General features: G+C 42.9%; 1 protein-coding gene across 1 annotated transcript in view; it reads left to right on the forward strand.

The window, feature by feature from the left end:
* Positions 1–21,733, forward strand: part of T265_04141 (hypothetical protein) — a gene marked incomplete at both ends in the record, with an annotated part of 48,191 nt that overhangs the window by 6,552 nt on the left and 19,906 nt on the right. Inside the window, one exon of the mRNA XM_009168799.1 lies at positions 1,950–2,051. Coding sequence (XP_009167063.1) covers positions 1,950–2,051 — 102 coding nt within the window. The remainder of the gene's footprint in view (positions 1–1,949; positions 2,052–21,733) is intronic.

The raw sequence follows: 21,733 nt of genomic DNA on the forward strand, positions 1-21,733 counted from the left end.
GCGTTCCTTTTGAGGAAATATATTAAAATCTCAAACAAAGCCATTGATCTGTGGCTGGAACTCACTACGCATCAAATTTTGCAAAAGGGCTCTGTTGTAGTTTGAATAAATTAATGCATTTTATGTCTCTGACGTGACTGTGAACTTGTCCTCAAGGATCAGGAGGTACAGTAGATACTCAAGTAAAATGTTTTTCACCAGAGTTTCGGAGAGATGAAAGCTTACGAGCGATTTTTTACATATTCATAGAATAGTTGGTTGAAAAAAGTGATAGATGTCCGCACCCCATCAAGTGACACTATTACAGGGTTTTGAAAATCTAGGGTTAAATCCTCGGGTTATAAAACAGGGTGAAAGCGAAATTTGTCTCTTGATCCAAGGGGAAAATAATCTTGACCAGTTTACAGCTTTCCTATGACAACCTGATAAAATGCTTACGGCGAGCGATAATCAGCTAAGCACTGATAACTTGTACTTCCAGAGCCCTGTATGCATGATTCTGTTAACAGATTTTGCACTTTTGAAATGCGTTCGCACTCTGAAATAAGCTGTACAACTGGCGGCTCTTAGACGCACGCAGGACTCTTTCTCTTAACGCGTGCTGTTTCTCCGAAACGAGCCCAAGTACGGTTGTTGAACTGACTTCTTCGTAAGTTTCCACTGATCTTCGGTCGCGCACCTGTGATGATCCAGAAGCCATTGTGGATGCTTCTGCTAGGATTGGCATTGTCTCAAGCTACTGAACTGATGGTTCTTTGCTTGAGCGAGCCTTGTAGCAGCGAGCTAAGAGTTCCGATGTCATCATTGCGTGGAATATGAATGCGCAAATAAGTGGACTTGGACTTTCTTAGGCTCAACTGAATATTCGTCTAGGATTGGAGTAGCAATAACGAACAACGGTGAACACCTGCTACAATTACGCACCGAATAAAGGCTGTCTGAATTACCACCTTTAGAAACAATCAAAGCCGCTTGGCCATCTGGTGCCCTCAACATGCGAAAGAAACTCCAACACAGATAAATCGCGTCGCCATTATCTATAGGTAGCGTGGGTAAATTACTAATTATTGCTGGTTCTGGAACATCTGTGTGTAACTGGGTCGGACAGCTACTCATTGGGGCTTCTCATTGCACTCCTTAGGGACGCACGGGTTGCTCACACTTCAACCAGCCATTAAAAAGCCCCCGTACCCTAATGTGAAACCACTCTACCAGGGTCACCTACTGGAACCTTTTTTCTCCGGGCAGCGCGTCTTCAAGTGTTGACTCTGATCAGAAATCAATATCCGAAAACCCAAAATTGTTGGGCGCTCCACCTGTGGAATGATGTATGAACTAGATCTTTGCACCGATCCAAGAGAAACACTTCCTAAATGCCCGAAACTCGGAGACGTATTCATGCTGGTCACGAGTACAGAAACACTCGGCGAAATGCCAAACTTTGGGTGAAAAAAGCCACTGCACGGGTCGAGAACCTTGGTGAATCCAAAAAGCTGATGAGGTGGAGGGGGCGATAAACACTGTGAGTGTGCATAAACCGTTTCAGCCGGCAGGCGCAGTAGGCTCAAGAAAGCCTATGGTTGGAGAAAGAGTCAATGAGCATAAACCCTTGTCTGTTCCTAAAATAAATGGGTGCCAGAATCGTTTGGTTGAATATTTTCAACAACCATTCACCTGGCCTCTTGCAGTCGCTCCTCTAAAGTCTCAGCGAAGTTCTGGATAGTGGACTTGGAAATAAGCGACCACCTTTTGTCTCCTAAGCATCGACAGTCCCAACGAGTTTTCAACCCGCCTTTTAGAGATGGTGGTGAAATATTAAGTCGACGCTTGTCCAACTTATTTGCATTGTTTGCGAACGAGATCGTCCTAACAGACGGAATGGTTTGATACATGTGTCCGCTTTCATAAAGGGTAGTTAGAGGAAAATGGTTGAGCTTTATCTTCACCAGACTCTTTGTACTGTTTACTCTGCGTCGTCTGAAAAAGCTGCGTGAAGACAGGACAACAGGACAACAAACAGGATCCCGGCTTCGAATGGACTGGGTACTGCGGTGAGTGTTAGATCAATCCTGTTCCTTGACTTCAACAGCGCTTTCGATTCTGTCAACAGGTTGGTTCTCAAGAAGCTTGCGCAATAGTGCATGCCCTAGAATTCCGTGAACATCATAAGCTGTTTGTATTAGCATATATGTCAGATTGTGTGGGGAACTCTCCAAAAGCCTTCCTGCAAACAGTAATGTCCGACAAGGGTGCCCATTCTACCCGTTTTTGTTTAACTTCGTTACTGATGATGTAACGAGGCGGACATTGGAAGGTCTCCAAAACACTGGTGTTCATATCTCCCTGAGAGAGAAACTTATTAAACTGGAAAATGCAGACGACGTTGCTCCTATCTTCTAATAGGATTAGGAAGCTTAATGAAAACAACAAAGCTGACCGAGGTCACTCAGTCCTTCAGAATATGCTTCGGACCCATACAGTACAGTCCTTCTGCATGACATATGGTCTATGAACATGCCTATAAGAATTCAAGGAGTGATACTGAAAGTTGTGGAACGCTATACTCATCTCAGAAGTTGCATTAGCTCTGACAGTAGTGTGACAGAGGAAATAAATGCACGAATCTAAAAGGACAGAATTCCGTTTGCCAATTCGGGCCATCTGTGTCATCACTGGGCCCCCAAGGACGTGTGTATGGACTACAGTATGGACCACATTGTTTTGGAGCTAGTAGACTTGGTCAATTCGGGGGGGGGGGGGGATTCGAGACATTTCTAGGTCTGTGAACACGGATGACTCGGAACAACAGCCCGAGTCGGCTGTAACCAGAAAACTCGGCATGAGGTTTTCTGGAGACGGCTTTCTGGTGAATAAGATGGTATCTCACTGCTAGAATGCACCCAGCACTACAAGTTGAGGATTGTGCGCATGCCTGGTTGCCACCCGCCGAGAATAGAGCTGTTTTCCATGACAAGGTCGGAGTGATGGAAGCCTAGTGGTGGAAGAAGATTGATATGACTGGAGTGAATGAAGTGCTGCACGCCTTCCGGGGTGGGGTTCTTGTGACTTGGGCTTGTGTTTGGAGACACTAAACACTATTGCGCTAATCCAAGGTAATAACACTCATACTGTCAGTCTTCCTCTAGATTCTCTAACTGAGCGTTGGAGCTATGGTCACTTGGGACGTTTGTTGTATGCTAGGTCTTTCCTCTTTCCCATCAAATTTTTCGTCCCCGTTTACGGCTTTATTCAAATAAATTGACATGGCTTTACTGCTGTGAAGCACCAGTGTTCTTATCTGGTGGTGTTGCTGTCAGTGAAGCATGTCTTTGGGTGAACTCCACCACAAAGCACGCTTCGGCTGCATTGCCACACCAATCAGCTACATAGAAACGAAGCAAAGATGTCTGTCCGTCGGTGAATAAACGTTTGCAACCAAATCGATCGGGTGAATGAACATTCCAACCAACAGCTCTGCAATTTTTCTGAGAATGTTCTACTAGAAAAATCATAGCTACCAAGTAGTTACCGAATATAGACTTGATGCACTACTTATAAGGTTGCTGAAAATCCTTTGACAGCTCACGACCGGTTCCGCCCTTTCTGGGGCTCATCAGGTAGGGATAGTGCCCGAGCCTCCGTCAACCATTCGAACCCGAATTGCACGAAATTAACAAAGTGCACTCACTTACAAACAAATTTGGTTTTGCGAGAGACATCTATACCGATATCTCGAATGTCGTACCAACCGAAACATGAGGCTGCCTGGTGCAGCACATTTAGTTGCTTAGAAACATCGTAAACGAGAGATTCAGCCGGCTTCCAGGAAGACCAAATTTGTTTGTAAATGAGTGTAGTTCGCTAGTTACCAAGTAGTACCACGTAAATGGCCGAACGGTTGCACACTGACACTTTACTTTGTGCTGCCTTGTACAGTGAAACCACTGGTGTTAAGCAATTTGTTTGCAAATGAGTGTAGTTCGCTGGTTGCCAACTAGTACCACGTAAATGGCTGAATGGTTGCACACTGACACTTTACTTTGTGCTTCCTTGTGCAGTGAAACCACTGGTGTTAAGTAACTGTCACTAACTGGGGTTATCACCCGTGTTATCTTTGGCTCAGTTAATTGCATGGCACTCTAGCAGTGATGAACATTTGCACACTGGTTGATCGCTCTGATTGGGAATGGTGTCTCTGAGACAGCGGTAACTTGGTCATTCAGACAGCGGATACTGCTAGCTGTTTGATAATCGTTGAAGCTTCAACTAACCTTGTTCCCTATTTCAGCCACCACATTGATTGTTTCAAAGTCGTTAGACCAGAACGGCACTTTTGGCTGCCAGATATAAGAGAGCTACTGTGAAATTCAGATGTTTCTCTCCTTTGTGTATCCGTGTTGCAGGATTGACAGACCCGAGAACACAGCTGAGCAGAGAATGGCAAACGATTCAAGTTTCTTTATTTACAAAAATGTTTCGGATGGGAATCCTGAGAAAACAAAAACAAAGCAGCAAACATGATGCTACGATTTTCACAAATATTGCTCCATTTGCTTAGGTTACTTATCCACCTCTGTCTGAGAGTTTGGAATGGCTGTACAGGAAGGCAGCTACCTTCCCTCAAAGGTTATTCTATTGTACTAAAATATGAGTGGATGTCGGCATGACTGCAAAATTTTTCTTCAAAAGTCGAAACTCATTGTAGGGGAAGATATCTTTATTGGATGAAAACTGCCTCTGAATCACCAGCAAATTGGACCTGGAGGGCTAAAGCATCTCTCCTGTAAGGGGGCCACCTTTTAAGAAAGGCACCAGGGAATGTCTACGAACAAATTCACACACACTTAGAAACGAAGTTCTCATCAAAAAACGTCGAAAAACCATTTGGTTGTTCAATAGATGAGGGCTGACTAAAAATAAAGACAAGCTTTCTGCAGATAGGAATATAGTGAAAGACATATGAATGTTCCTCATTCATTCCGTGATTCATTTCTGTTCTATGGTGGTTTGGTGGCCACCCGGCGAAGGTTGCTCATTTGAGCGCCCGGAGGCAAACTTTTGGTAGGCAAACTGCTGCTGCATCACTGTCGCCCGTAAGATCCCTGGGAGAGTGCGCATTTGTTCCTAAACAAACGGTGAAGTGAAGCATTTGTTGAGGATGCAAATAAGTACCAGGCGAAGTGAAACCAATGTGTTTGTCCTCTAAAATTTCTTGAAACAATGCGCACAATCTCTGAGATTGCGCCTCAAGTAAGGCCCTATAATTGCTTGAGTACTGCTTGATTTGGGAAGAAATATCTTCCAGTGTGGCAAAACGAACTCTGGTACCGGGTGCAGTTCATTCTAAAGTTCATCTAAAGCGAAACTAAACTTGTTGCATCGAGAAACTGGGGCCAGTCATTCTGTCCGCATAACATCCCAGAGCGTCTATAGCACATAACCCAATAACTTACAATGTGAAACCCTTGTCAAGTGAAAGTGAACTTTGATGAAGAACAAATAACCTACCAGCATTTTTGGTGGAATCAACGATACACCAGTCGTAGATGTTGCGAAAATTGGGTTCATGCAACTTAGTCTCTGTTGCTAAGCGTACGATATCTAAAGCTAGACCGATCAAGAGCCTACATGAACTTACATAAAAGTCACATACAAATGCAAATTTGGGCGGCATAAAAACGTCAGTATCAGACGCATGGCATAAGTGGTAATTTTATTTACACAGGAGTTTGTGAGCCAAAATCGTCGGCAGTCACCAAACCGACCTGGAACCACATCGAGTATGTACTTTCAGCGGTTTCAACACGAGCCTGGATATAAAGATCATCCTGCAACCAAGTTGCTGATTACAGCATATTCCGGAGACTATCTTTGCCCGATGTTTACCAAGCAAGTGCTTCTTCAGCCATGGTTCGTCACCGCGCAGTGGTGAACGGGCCAATAAGCTTGCAAGAAAATAGGGCCAGCAAACCAGCTAATCACATAAAAAATTATCAGGGGCTCTTTGAATATTATTCATACACAAGCAGGCAAGGATGAAGTGCCCACTCAACTGACCAGAAACAAAGTTTGCTAATTTCCAAGCCCAGCGAAAAGACCAATGGCTACTTGACCAACCACCAGTACCCAGCCAACAGAGAAACTAATGCTACGTACTTGCAGTTTGATGAGCGTTGTCTCCATCAATTCCATCCGATGACTGAGGCAGTTTTGCTCCATTCGGACGTCGGTGACCGTTTCATAAATGTTGGATTGTGTCTGGAAGTACACATACACACACAAAAGGAGTAGAGCGAGTAAATGACACCAGTGGATGATAATTTGCACCAGCTGAACTGTGGAAGACATCTGAATCCATAACGTCTGTTATGGAAGAAAATGAAAGATATATCAAATCGATCTAAATTGCTCACACCATGCGATGAAAAGCCAGGTAAATTTTTGCACAGATCCACACTGAATCAACGGAGAAACGCCTTTTTTATTCCATCAAGTCAACACATAATGTAGTGTCCGTTCCACCAGCCTTTGCCGCGCTAGAACCAAACAGATAGAAATCCCTTTGTATGACTATTTTTGATGCCAGGTGATTCAGCATAAATCGTTCTGAATGAAGATAAAACGTGCTTTTAAGAAGAGGTTTCACGCTTTTGCTGGCTAGTTCGTCAATAATCATGCCACAGACTGCCCACGTTGGTAAGTGGGCTGTTGTCCAACGGACTCTTCTTTGAAAGCCTTTCAACTGAAGGGTTATCATTTTACTGCCACACGCGCTATCCTTCGGCTTGCCCATTTGAGAAGAGATCAGTGGGCGATATTTACGATCCAGTTGTTTTCAGCTTCAATCTCAGAGTATTAATGTTGGAATTCGGGGGCCTTGCGCATGTCGAATGCATCTCAAAAGCAATAATCAAGCGGAGGCAATGTTGAATCACTTCTTTGCGTAACCCTACCATTTTCCGGCATACAGGTGATGATGTACACAATCGGTTGGAAGTATAAAAACTGTGTGTGTGTGTGTGTGTGTGTGTGTAAATCCAGTATCGTGAGTATCGTCTTGACACAACAGACCAACCGTCATCAAGTCAGGTAAAGAAAGTCTTCTCGTTTGCAAACGTAGACCCAATGGTCTTATTTTGTAGAATGACAAGAGAGGGGAAACACGAGCAGTGTTGGAAGGATCGGATACAAAACCTACGGGGTTCTTACATAAATCGGCTTCCGTTTTATCGCTCGGTGAGGATTAGTCTGTGTTAAAGAACAGCCACTACTCAAATGCTCTACAGTAGCCAAGATTTTCTTTCACGCTATTGGTATCCGTGATCCGCAAAGCAAAGATACGCAGCGGCAGTGCAAACTTGCTTAAGTTAATTTAGTGCTGAAGTAGATGTGGTCCACTAACGACATAACGCCCAGGACTAATCCTATCAACCGGAACCCGATTACTTAAGTATGCACTTGAGTCGCAGCCTCTGATGAGTGAAGCCATAACCGTCAAGTACCCGTTGTATCTTGTCGATTTCGAACGCATGCAGCGGTCAGTCCAAACCAACCCGATACTAATTTACCACTATTATGGACTTGTTTTCGGACGGTGTGAGACGTACCTTCGGAAGTTCTCAGGCAGACAAAGTACAGTTCAAGAAAACATATATCAGCGCCAATGACTATATTTGGACTCATTGAACAAGTTAGCCCGAGAGAGCTAATGATCTGCATATGCACCTGAGTACAATTTTGAAGATAGCAGTTATAACGATGTTCATAGCTTTACCTTATCTACTCACGAATTTCAGAGAAATGGGTGATATCATGGAGCTAACGGGCGAATGCCTCGTTAGCTCCATTTGCCCGGCCTTATCATTCTTTGTTTAACGTGAATTACATAGAAAATTAGCTTCATTTTCTCTAACAGAGTATCAGTGTGGGGATGTATGTTAGCACCTCTTATAAGGCACGATTTACCACATGATCTTTCCAAAACACCATTCTGGGCGAAGACCTTACCCAAACTTTGCCGGTTGTATCCTGTCCTGTGGTCTAGTGTGTGGAGAATATCTAAAATACAATGCAGCAAACGAGCTTAATGGCTTGACTCCCACCTTAAATATCCGGCTAACGGTTACTCATAGACGGAGAGAATGTTCTACATCTGTTTTGGCCACACTGAAACGTTACTCCCATGAGCAAACGAAAGATCGCTCCACGAAGCAATTCGGGATACCATTTGCACGTTAGTTTTTTGCTTGTTCTGTCACTATTTATTTACTGTCTTTAATTTCTTTGTTTAACGTGAATTACATAAAAAATTAGCTTCATTTTCTCTAACAGAGTATCAGTGTGGGGATGTATGTTAGCACCTCTTATAAGGCACGATTTACCACATGATCTTTCCAAAACACCATTCTGGGCGAAGACCTTACCCAAACTTTGCCGGTTGTATCCTGTCCTGTGGTCTAGTGTGTGGAGAATATCTAAAATACAATGCAGCAAACGAGCTTAATGGCTTGACTCCCACCTTAAATATCCGGCTAACGGTTACTCATAGACGGAGAGAATGTTCTACATCTGTTTTGGCCACACTGAAACGTTACTCCCATGAGCAAACGAAAGATCGCTCCACGAAGCAATTCGGGATACCATTTGCACGTTAGTTTTTTGCTTGTTCTGTCACTATTTATTTACTTGTCTTTAATTTAATCTGCTAATTTCAGGGCGTCACTTTGCACTTGGATTTCGGTTTGGCTAACTTCAAAAATCACTTATCGCCAATGAAACCTAAAAGTAGGAACCTGTATTACATCAATTTTTCAATGGAGCACTTCGCAAGACAACATTTTTAGGAATTTGCATGACTGCGTCGACAAACCGTAATGTATCTTATTGGCCACACTAGCTTTCAGAATGGGTCTGGTCTACTTTATCTCGTAAACACAGACCTACTACCAACCAGTCATCTATCGCGCTAAGTGAGGATGCATGTTGGTTATGCGTGACTTCTCAAATGGGCATTTTGACATATGGAGCGTCAATGCAGTCTGATCACAAATAGCCACGATGGGGAACATACCCAACATCACTGTCACAGTAACCCCCACCACTTGAGATGTGCTCTTACTAAGTGCACTTTACGCAGCTTAATTCTAGTTGGGTTCATTTTAAAGTCAAATAACTCGAGCGAAAATTCGAATGCACTTGAGCTAATAACGAGGCTGCCGGATAGTCACGAGTTGTTTGTCCTTGAGTGCAGTGAGCTCTGCGATGCTCAGTTTACTATGCTAAATTTCAGAATTATTGGAAGTGACTCCCGGAATTCGCACTCCTGAACAGGCAAATTACGTCGTACAAAACGTACAGGGAATGAGCAGCGTCCTGGATGGGATTCGAACTTGAGACATTTCACCCTATCCATGAGATGTTTTCTCAGTCCGAATCCTGTCTTTCTACGAACAGCTATATCCTTTCTGTATGCACACCATATGTACCCAGTAGACCCTATAAATAGCTGCTACAAGGCTCCCATTGCTCCGCACCTCTGCCATCCTTTGGCCCTTTATCCACACGGTTAGGTCCCATGTGAAGTCTCAAGGAATAAATCTGTCGTGAGCGACATTTGCAACAACTCAGCTGTTTCAGCATCCGTGTTGGTGTCAAAGACACGTTTCGGAAGGCGCGTATGCGATGAAGCTCCAAAATAAGTCAGAGCGTTCGAAGGTTGGTAGGATATTTCTACACATCCTTATTGTTACACGAACAATTGCTCCCCATTTTCCGAATGTTTTACTGTCAGAAGTGGATGCCAGTCTGCACCAGCGTCCAGTCCCAGATTGCCACAATAGATAGTTGTTACTGGGGCCGACGTACACATAAAAACGGATTCTGGTGAATGGCATGGTTGATCATGCACACGTGAATAGAACAAGTTTTTGTGAGTGAACAATGAGAGACTACATGCATCACCGACACCCCGGTCTTGTTTCACGCATACGGAATTACGACATCACTATTGCTCTATGTGACTGTGGTCTACGATATACAACACGGGCTGCTGGTCATGCGTAGGGGACGGTGTGGCATGTAACACAAGGTCAAGTGAGCAGGCAGTTTGGTTCGGAGCAGTACCGGGAATGGAATGCTAAGTGACAGGAATGCTAAGCGATAATACCTCTCGATAGAGTCCGACCGGTATGGACATGAAGGCTGAGGGTGTAGACATCAGAGCAGTGTGCGAAGTCTGAGCGCGCAACAAAAAAGGAACACAAAGGTGAACTCATTTGACCACAGCCCTTTCGGTAGTTGAACACTGAGTATGTTACAGCATGGAATTCCACAGGACAATCCAATCTATTCTATGGTCTGAAAGTGGGTTATCCACACTACTATTTGTGATGCTACCAAAATGCTCTCTCAAATGGCGGTATAATAAATTTCCCCAAGGAGGGAGCTGATCACACTTCACGCTTTTCATAAGCATTCCATCCACACAAAGGGCGTGGTCGGAAAATGCGCGCGTGCACAAGCACGCACGCACACACACACACAGTGAAACATACATTCTGCTTCTTTGCTTGAGGTAGTCGATTATTACTGTTGGAACTAAGCTTACAAACGGAAAACTACACAACCGGGATAATAAAAGTGGATGTGAAGGTGATGATATTTACCTTGGCCAAGTCGACAAGCGTGTTTGCTGAATCTTGTACTTTACGTTGGTCCATTTTCATACGGCGGAGCCTATTGAATAGTAAATGAAAGGAAAAATGGAGGAAAAACACTTGGTTAGATCGGTTTTGACAACATTCTGGTAAATACGTGGCAATATTCTCTGTATAGGGAAAGCGCCCAAGTAAAGACACCTGTTTTCAGTTGCTTGGTCACCATTCACTCCATCACAAGAGATAGAAACTGATTGATGGGATGCTTCTGAAGCCCACATAAAATGCCGTAATTGTTCTTCTGGTATTCTGTGCTGCTTGTTGGAGGCTTGTGAAGTCGTAACGCAGTATGATGAGACAACACGGCAAAGCTAGTTATTTTTACATGGGTTTCAGGTAGAATAGACCTTTCGTCCCCACTTTTATTAGAGCGATAGTTCTCGAACCTTCCCACATTTACCATTCTTCATCCAGAGTCATCATCTTTGTGAAAGTCACACCTCCGACATTGTTTCGTTCTAGAGGGAGGAGAGATATCTGTCTAACGAATCCAGAACAACATTCCTCATCATTCACAAGCGAATATGTAATTCTCTCGGAGAAAAGGCCCCAGGCGAAAGGGTCTATACGTGGCTTCGTATGCTGTGGACTGTCTTACAAAACCACTGTACACAAATCCACCATTTAATGCAATGCTTGAATGTAAAGAGTCGATAGTGCTTCGGAAGTCAATCAGACTGACAGTCATTCACAGCAGCATCGGCATCTTTAAGTTAGTGAACATGAAATCTAGTCGGATATTTAGAAGCGACCGTGTCGTCTACAGCGAAATTTTTTTCGATTAAAAGCACAATCGATAGACTGTTAAATTCAGAACAGCGATGCTATTTTTGTTCGCATCTCAGTGTTTCCCTTTGGGCGTGAATCTTGACAATCGCAAACGCACCGTCAAAGCTTATCAAGGCTTCGCAATGGACTTTGAGGCAGATAAAACATGACTGGCGTGACCGTACGCATGAACGGTCGCACTGTGATAAGAAAAAACCAAGTACATTCGAAACGGAAGGACTTGTTAACGGTCTCCTAACACACTCGAAACCTACGAGTCACTGACCAATTGCAGCAAGCAAAAAGGACGATGTTATGAACGATCAGTCCACTAAAATGAGACGACATTTGTTTGGACCACAGTACCAAGCAGCATCTTGATGAACGAAGTAACCGTTACGACTGATTAGTTTATCCTCGACAGTAGACAGGCCTTCTATCCCCACCCACCCTACCAAATGCAAACTACCACTCTCGTTAACTGAGAGAGTGACATTGCTCCCTTGTGAACGGTGTACTAGAACATCCCAAAAGATTGTTTTCAGGGCCTAGCTGTTATGCCACCAAATTGAAGCACGAGGACTGGGATACAGCTAGGCTGCCCAAGCATGACAGGAGAACTCGAGATGCAGAAGCAGGGTTCGAATCACGGACCATCCGGTCAGTAAATTCGCGCTCTAACCGGCCAGCTGTTTAATTTCGACACGAAAGACTCATGACGGCGGATTAAATCTGCCCATTTTGAGTACATGCATGAGTAGTTTCAAACTCTCAGAGGCTCTTGCCAAACTGTCCAGATAGCAACTGTCATGGGCACACCAAGGCAGCAGTGTGAAGCAAAAAAGACACGAAATCTAACGTGTAAGATTTGGATAAACGTCCGGAAGTCGCAGTGCGTTCCCGATTCAATGCACTTCAGTGGATCCATTACAATTACCAAGCAAGCTGATAACATGATCCGGTTCAAGACTTTCGGTGTCAAGTTTGATAATGCCACACCTGAAGATGAGTTGACACAGATAGAAACGGAACAGAGTGTAGAAGCTACTCAATAAGGCCATGATTCACAAGATGTCAAAATTAAACTGATTCCTATAAGTCTCTTTCTTCTTTACTGAGTTTTTCTCAGTTGCTTGCGATGCATTTTGGTGGATGTATCAGGTAACTTAATGGCATCTGACAAACCGGAGTTTACAGTGCACTTTAGATACAATCAAGTCAAGAGACCCCAAACTTCAGCCACGGTAATATTGATTTCCATGGGTATTTCGAAGAATGAGTGCTCTCTCCGACTTTCGGTTAACCGAACTATTTCCAAGGACTCATCTCGACCATTCACATTTGTTTTCAAAAATGTTTGTTGTTCTTTATCAGACCATTGTTTCAGCCGATTCCAATTTAAAACATCTTTTTTCATTGGCCATCTCGTTTGCTTTGTTAATTGTGCAGCCTTGGGACTAGCCGACTGAGATGACCAAGCGTCTGTGCTCGTATTTTTTCGCCATAATGTAGTGAAGATAAAAATGAGTTCAGTAGTAAAAGAGTGAAACTGCTGAGTGAAGTGGCAGGTGATGATCAGTGTGCAATAGACTGGATTCCTCGTTGAGTAGGCTGGACTGATCAGATGGCGACAAGACCGCAAAAGTGAACTAATTGATTCGATAGCGAGTCCCACAGTCTGATTAGGGTTTCTGCCGGACAAAGGGTACAATTGTTGACAAAACACCACAACCAAATTCGATTTACGTTCCCTATAATGCATCACAGCCTCCGTTTTCTTTCAACCCAGTTTAAAACGATTCACGCTTCAGGTTTTCGTTTCCATAGGTTTAACCAATTCAGCAAACTGAGGTGGTGCATATCACAATGTAGCTTTATTTGAAGGCCGTAATCATTCATCATCCAGCTGATCGTACATACAGCATTTGGTTATATACGATCAATTGACATTCAGTGCAGGCGCTTAATGGCTGCTTGACGCGAATTCTAACAGCTTCAGCTACCAGCAGCTTCCATGTCTCCCCCACCCCTAGGTCGTCGTTCCTTTCATCAATCCTTGATCAACCGACTAGTACTATGGTTCGAAACTGCTGCTGACGTGACTAATTCTCAAACGTCCATCTTGTTTAGGGAATATAACGCAACGAGTGCACACGTTACGTCGCTAAACGTGAAGAATCAATATGCTCATCCTCAAACATGAGGATAAGCCTAGGCTAGAAAATTTGAAATAAGACCAGGAGGAAGGAGACAACAAAATTTCCGTCGTCACTGGTGACCGATTTTGATTCAACTTATCGTGGACCCAAATATTTCAATGTTTTCCTTAAGAAAGAATTTCTAGCAACCGTGGTGAAATTAAAACTTTTCCTGTCTTTATCCGATACAGACAAGACATGTAAAGTGGAAATCGGGACAAGTGCTCATGTTGACTGTGAACAAACAGTGAAAGGATAGAGAGGCAAAATATTCGTCCCAGGGCATTACCCATACTGCTTCACTACGAATCACAGATAAAAAGCCCGTTCGATTTGGAATTAAAAATAGCTCTTTGAGCAAAAACCAGAACCAATGAAAATAGGGCGTTTCCTATTCAAATGCGGGTCTTTTGATCACAGTATCAGGTGAGTTTCAAGAAAGGTCTACACGATGTCAAAAATGTGCGGCTGTAGACCTTTAAACAGTCTAACAAGGTCCTTTCTCCTGTATGAGAGAAAATGGTCTAATGAGAACCACCACGATCAGTTGTGCGGCATACAAGCTACTACTACAAGCTACTACCTGGAAATTTTTATGGACTGATTAACTGGATCAAGTCTGACTACAGTTCAAAGCTAGCCTTCTCATTGACGAATTTCCAGTTTTTTATTTTCAGCCTAAGCTTGTTTTTACCTATGAAATTCTGGGTTTCGCAACGCACTTGGATGACTACTGGTAGAGTTCTGTCTGGGATTTTAAGATGAGGTCATCTTCTTGTCTAGGAAGAGTGGCATTCCGAAAAGCAGAAGCCCCTACATTACACCCTACCTTTCACAAAATTCCGCACTTTTGCCGAGACGGAGTCCAACGTCAGTCACTCCGCCGGAAGGAACTGTTTAAGCTAACGGAAGAACAGTTCGTCAAGTGCTCGCATTTTCAATGGTAACCACGATAGCCTACGGCCTCTAGATAAACCAAGTGTCATAAATTCGCAAATTCTTGCAACTCATCAGTATGATCAGGATTCTCTTTCTGGCGTGATCAGGAGAGACAGCGCAAAAAATTGCACATACAGCACGCAGATGAAGTAGTAGACTAGCTCTATTTGGAGGAAAAACATACCTCCCTGGAACTTATTTCACACCGAGGGGATAAGCAAGACAAAAAAAGTAACACCGACAAATGTCCAACTTTCCGCGTTTGGCTTCACGTTTACGGGAAATGAATGTATGCGTTGGTCGAAATTGTATCGAGGTCAATGACTGACAGAATGCATTTTTAGCGTGGTTTTTTTTAGAATATTGATGCTGCATCACAAACACATCAGCAACCCTACGTCCCTCAAGAAAAAGGGATTTCATAAATAACCGGTTCTTTATGGAGAGAGTTGCCGTGGGATCATTTTTTGGATACGAGTGTAAGATCTATTATTGGGTAGAGATTGGCTCCAAACTGGGAATATTGTTGACAATTGCTTGTGTTATTTGCTGGATGTGAGTGCGTTCATTCTGCCTGGAACAAATTGGTCACTACTTTATCGAATTTGACCTCAAAAGACTCAAATTCCTCCGCTTATCTTGTTTTTCGGAAAGTTTATGACGGAGATTTTAGTGCTTTCGCTACAAGTAATACTCTAAACGACGACCCATAGATCAGCCACAAAAGATGCCACCTAGAGGGAGTAATAATGGGGGAAAAGTTTACACCCAGCCTCCCTGCATAAGGTTTTACAACGGTTTACTGAATCATGGAAATTTAAAAGACACTCTTGACAACATCTGAAATATATTATTTAAACAGTATTCGATAGTTCGCGAAATATGTACAGTTGTGAAGTAGCTTGGTTTTAACAAGGAACATTGCTGAAGCCTAATCTGTTCCCTCGTTTATAATCGCTAGATAATCTTCACTTGTAAATGATAGCATCTGTTGAATTCCGTTCATTTGAGGTTCAAATATAACATAGGGCTTTGGGCCCGCGCCTTTCTGGTGAACCACATCAACTACAAAACCGGTCGTAGACTGTCGAACCTTTTTCACCAACCTTTTGAATGGTGCGTTTCGTCTAATCAATGTATTGCAATATTCCAAATGTCGTCCGAACTGAAACATGAAGTGGCCTGGTTGAAGATCACCATGGACAAGAAATTCGGCTGGTATCATTCGAATCTCTCGTGAAAGCCGAATTTGTGTGAAAATGAGAGTACCTGGTGAATTGCATGCAATTCGAGTTCAAGCAGACCATAAAGCTGACGGCATTTAGCAGAGTGCGCCTACCTGACGAGCGCCGAAAATTGCACAGCCGCTCGTGAGCTGTTTAACAGCTTTCGCAAGTTTCCGACGTTCGCGTACACAGTTTGTACATCCGGCGTTGAAAATTCCTAGGGTCAACTGGATGGTTCAGGTTTTACACTCTGGAACAGGTCCTTCTTACAAACAACATCATGTGTCCTTCTATATCTCCCAATGTCAAACCTTGAACAAATTGTTTGGTGCCCCACAAGTCATCACATAAAGGTTAGTGAGTTGTGAAAACGTGAGCAGTGCGGCCCATTCTCCATTCACTTCCGTCTCTGTTAAACCGGGACAGTATAGTTTACTTCTGAAACGGAGGCATTCAAAATTTTGACTGGGAAACCCAAGCTAAACGATACTGGAAATCATAAATCCTTTTTAGTCTTGGCTGCAGAAATGACCGAGGGTCCGTTTTTAGTCTTGATTCTGATCACCTAAGGATGAAGCTTATGTAACCAAATATGATACAGATAATCGTCTTTGGCGGTTACTTTAATTTACGGCTTGTGACATTCGAGGTTGTCTTCGATTTGTTTACAAAGACGCCCCACACACCCCTCAAATATAACTCATAAGTAAGCTGAAATTTATGCACCCAAGAAATAACAGCCTGTTAGTTACAAACTTTCGAGAAGATTGTGCCTCATAAGCAGAAATGTAGGACGAGTGCATCTAACTTGAATTACTATTCGGTTAGTTCTACACTAGCTATCGGCAAGGTCGCGCGGATCGGCGTTTTTCGTAGCTCACTACAAGAGATTTCTAAAGATCTATTCAGATAACAAACCAGTAATGAATATGCTCTTTAGTACTTTAGCCAGAGAGTATGCATTGCTATCCTCATTCTCCTCAAATTATAATTAAATCTTTTGCCGATCCGATCGCATGGTAGATGGAGGGGAGTTATTTCGATACGGAGGGCAATTTCCTTATATCCGGATTTACCATCAGCGTTTGTTTATTTGATCAATAAATCAATGAATCAACTTTTTGCTCTTTTCGAATAGTCAACTCCAAGGATGTGCCGGATAAATTCGTCACTTTTCCTCTCTCTACATGAGTGGCTGGATCAGCAGGTGTTTGTTTGCTCATCAAGAAAGTGTTTTGCAACAAGGCCAGCCAATTGAGCAATAACACTCTTGCACTCTACATTTTGTCCGGGTGAGAAACAACAATTGTTTTTCATGCTCAATGAACAGAGATGTGAAAGAGCCGAAGTTGATTAGTTTGTTCTAATTAGTTTGAATTCTTCGGATGTGTGAATAATGAAAAATGAAAACAACTTTCACGTGACTGTATACGTAATTTTAAGGAGAGCGGTCACGACATCCGAAAAAGGAACGCAAAAGTAGCTCTTATATGTGTTTTCCTTATCAAGTCAGATGTAAAATCATTGACTCATGTGAAAAAGTAATGTATTTCGATAGGTTCGCTGACAGGCAAAATTCAAACAAGAACAAATCATTCTAGTTTTCGCTTCTAAGGAGTTAAATTTTATTGAGCACTTTTAGCTTCTATTTTTAGTATGGTACGAATGACGTTTTCCTCAAGTTTTTTTTCAAGTAAACCCTCACAACATCGAGTGGTCAACTCAGATGTTTTAAGTATAATAAAATGCCTTCATCATAACGACAGTTGACTGCGGTTCTTTCGGTTTACACAAAGATTAGTTCAAAGCAGTAACTCATATGGTAAGTTGAGTTTGTTGTGAAAAAAACTGAACTGATTTATTGGAAAAAAGGACTGATGGAAAACTGTTTGTTCATTAAATAGATGCTTGTTTATATGATCATTAACTAGGGATGTCTGAAAACTCTGTTTACCCAATAATGACGCTCATGTCGGTGACCGGAAAAACTTGTAACTTAATGGAGATAGTGACTATGTACGCAAGTTCCGGTTTCCAGTCGGCAATCTAAAATCTCCTCCCGAACTACCACAGGAGTCTACTGACAAAATTGCTGCGATATCTCAAATATCTTGCCAAATGAAACATGAGACGTCTTCTGTGCAGCGAGTTTAGTTAAAAATGACCATAAACTAGGGAATCAGTTGAGTCTTCTGTAAAAATCCCGTCGATTTGCAAATTTGTGTACTCGCCGGGGGAGAATTCACAGCAGTGTCCGTCCCCACTTGACTCTTCGTTGATCGGGTTCCACATTTGTGAGGACAAACGCTCCACTCGAACACTTTATGAGCACCACTAAAGCAATATGGTATTAAGGGACTGCCCAACTTCCGACGCAGGCTAATATCTTTGGGGCACAAATCTCGGCAGCTACTACGTTCAAGATTGTGTTATGGCAAACCGTTTGGTGAGTGGAATGTTTTCTCTCTTGTGACTCAGATGTCGTTGGTGGACATCAGTCCCGGAGTTACTGAATGAGAGTGTAGTAGATGGAACCAAACTAGAGCCGGCTGGTCTATAAATATAGGTTGGCTAATGTCTACGGATTCCTGATTTATAGAAAGTCTCTCCGGAGATTTTCTGCTCAGGTTTCTATTTTCGGCTGATCACGTATTCGTTTTCGGTTGTGTTGGTCCAGGACTGCTTCTGTCCACAATGAGGTCACACAATTTGGTCAACAGTATCACTTTTGAGGTTGAGACCTGGGTCAGTTTTACTCATCAACAGGGCTTTGTACTAATTCCACGATCACTTTAGTGATTGGCTCGATAGGTGCCAGCTGGCTGTCCTGATCAGTGTTCCCTTCGGAAACAACTGAAGTGGTTCATACTTGAGAGCAAAGTCGACTGTGCCAAGACAACTATTCGGGGGCTCAAACTTTGCTTTGGGAATAAGCACATGTGTCTCGAAATCATGTTATCTATTTTCTTGCAACAAGTTGGTGAAATCGACGATCTTATACAGCTGTACAGAAAAACATCCAAATGCAGCTGAAAAATTGAATGACTGAACAATCCAAGTGATGAGTTGGTGGGTCATGACTTTCCCCGACGCTATTGATTCTTGAGTGCCATAACCGTCATAAATGTGCCGGATTAAGATATAAATATGTATTTCTCAGGTTTTTACGGCCGATAAATTGTGCAGCGTTGTCTACAAAACGAACCGATCCCAATTTTATCAGCCTTTTCTGTTGTGTAATTAGTTGGCATTTTTCTGCTTTTCTATATTTCTTTCACGCTCTCACATATTCACGTTCGTTTTTTCAGTGCACTTCGGGTTTGTATGTACCTGTGTGTGAAATGCCTAATACCTCGTAGTCATTCGATTAAACAGGTTTATTAGGCAGCTGTGCTTCAAGATTGTCATATCCTAGTGTGACCTACATTGGGTTACTCTGTATTTAATTCCCCGTTCCACTGATCGCCCTTTGATTGTTTTTTTAACTGTGATAGTCAAATCACGTAAAGCAGTTGCTTATTGACGTAGTCATCTCCCTGTGACTTTGTTGCAAATCATGTTGAACAACTTTGGGAATTTTTGTCAGCCAATGATGTCAAAATATTTGCGTCATCAGGTCACTGTCCTTCGGCTGTTTCGTTTGAGCTCGGGCTTGTGATCGGACAGCTGGTAACATGTCATTAAATGGCACCAGTTGAACTCATATAACGGCCTGCAGTGAGCAAACCACTTTCAGTTGGACCATGCAAAAATTTGCTAGCAGGCGACCCAAGGATAGAAAGAAGCAACCCAGATAGAGTTTAGACCCGTGGTGACTGAAGTTGTATCATTTTTCCTTTTGAGTTCTGATATGTTGTGCAAGCACATCGTGATGTGTAAAGGGCTTTTAGAGCCCCGACTTTGGAGCTCTGGGCTCTAGCTGAATTGGCACCTGGGGATGGGCAATATCACGCGTAGGCTGATATGTACACTGCCAACCAGGAGTACAACCCCTTGTTTTGTCCCTTAAGTAAACCATCGTTTATGTGTTATGTCCTGCGATAATTAGGTGTGAAACGACACTGTCTGTGTGAAGGTGAGCTCATTTCAGTTTCAACACGAAGGTCAGGTCTCTTTAGGTCACGGACAGGAATAAATAAGAGTGGGAATGGGTGCAGTTTCAATGGCACTCAGTTAGTCTAGCTAACCTCATCGACATATCCTACCATAACTGTCTATTGACACGTCGCTCTATCAAGATCGCGACATCGTTAACTTGACCGGGTGCGGGCAAGATGCGTCCCAGCCTTACTGCACGTCCATGAAACAACTGACTTGATCAAATTGTTAAATTTTAATCTGTCAGGTTTTGCCGTTCTAGTAGGATTGAGGAGTAACTGTGCGAAATGACCGGTGATGCACACTGAGGATGTCTTTGTGTCCTCAAAAAGCTGCGGCCCAGAGGTATATCAAGATCGCGACATCGTTAACTTGACCGGGTGCGGGAAAAATGCGCCCCAGCCTTACTGCACGTCCAGGAAACAAATGATTTGATCAAATTTTTAAATTTTAGTTTGGCAGGTTTTGCCGCCCTAGTAGGACTGAGAAGTAACTGTGCGAAACGTAACCAGTGATGCACACTGAAGATGTCTTTGTGACCTCAAAAGGCTGCAGCCCAGAGGTGAAGGAGTTCTCATTCATGGTTGCTTGTCTAAAATTAGACGTATACTCACGTCGGATGCCGTGTATCCATCTGAGGATGGATCTAACAGCCTTAATTCTCCAAAAATCTAGGGGCTTCAGGATCGGATAAATGTGCGAATAACTTTAGGCTATCATCCAAATCAAACGGGCGGCTGTACGACGCGTAGCGGTGCCAAAATCTTCTTTAGACCGTGGACTAAATGATCACTCAGAATTTGTAGCTCATGTTTGATCATTTATGAAATAATCCTTCTGATGAATTCAAAAGTTTAAGGGCCAGAAAAAAAGAAAACCCTGCAAAAGATTTGCCAAAGTCTTAGAAAATCTCATCGATCGAATGGGCTCTGCTACAAGAGAGAAATGAATTCAAAAGTTTAAGGGCCAGAAAAAAGAAAACCCTACAAAAGAATCGCCAAAGCTTTAGAAAATCAATCTCATCGATCAAATGGGTTCTGCTACGAGAGAGAAAGTTCTCAACGGTGAGGAAGCAACTCTGCAGTTAAAACCCGATGAGATTTGCCAAAGTCTTAGAAAATCTCATCGATCGAATGGGCTCTGCTACAAGAGAGAAAGGTCTCAAAGGTGAGGAAGCAACTCTGCAGCTAAACCTGACGTCATTCTGGTGTTCTTCTGACATTTTTAAACCGCCTGAAAAAATTCCAAGTATGTTCCAGGTTCAGCCACAACTTGGGCGTTGTGGTCTAGTTTGGAACGCGCTCCAATACAATCACTTCTTTGCATATTTTCGGTGAATTTCTCAACGGTACTGCATATCTGCAACCAACCAATTGTCCTGTAGCGCGTAACAACCGGATGCACATAACAGAGAATGGAACTGAAGCTCACTACGATTGAGTATTACTAAATCACCATTCTTCTGGTTGACTGATAGGCTGACTTGGGCCACTTATCTAGTCTCCGAGATCAGCTGATTTGATTTAACTTGAATTCTTTCCACAGAATTGAACTAAACGATTGTGCCTATCAACCGCACACGATCTGAAAACATATACCAGGAGTAAACCAGCAGTGTTCAACACTGCTTAGAGGGTGTGTAGAAGCACTTCAAATGCATGTATTCATGAGAAAATCTACTAGTGGGAATCGTAAAAGGCCCATTCTGAACTGGGTATTATGACCAGGGTTTTGCTTTTTCATGAAAAAGGCCGACCTAGACAACAGGTGATCTTAAGCGTGTTAGTTC

The sequence above is a fragment of the Opisthorchis viverrini genome, assembly GCF_000715545.1.
Source record: "Opisthorchis viverrini unplaced genomic scaffold opera_v5_65, whole genome shotgun sequence".
Classification (NCBI taxonomy): Eukaryota; Metazoa; Platyhelminthes; class Trematoda; order Opisthorchiida; family Opisthorchiidae; genus Opisthorchis; species Opisthorchis viverrini.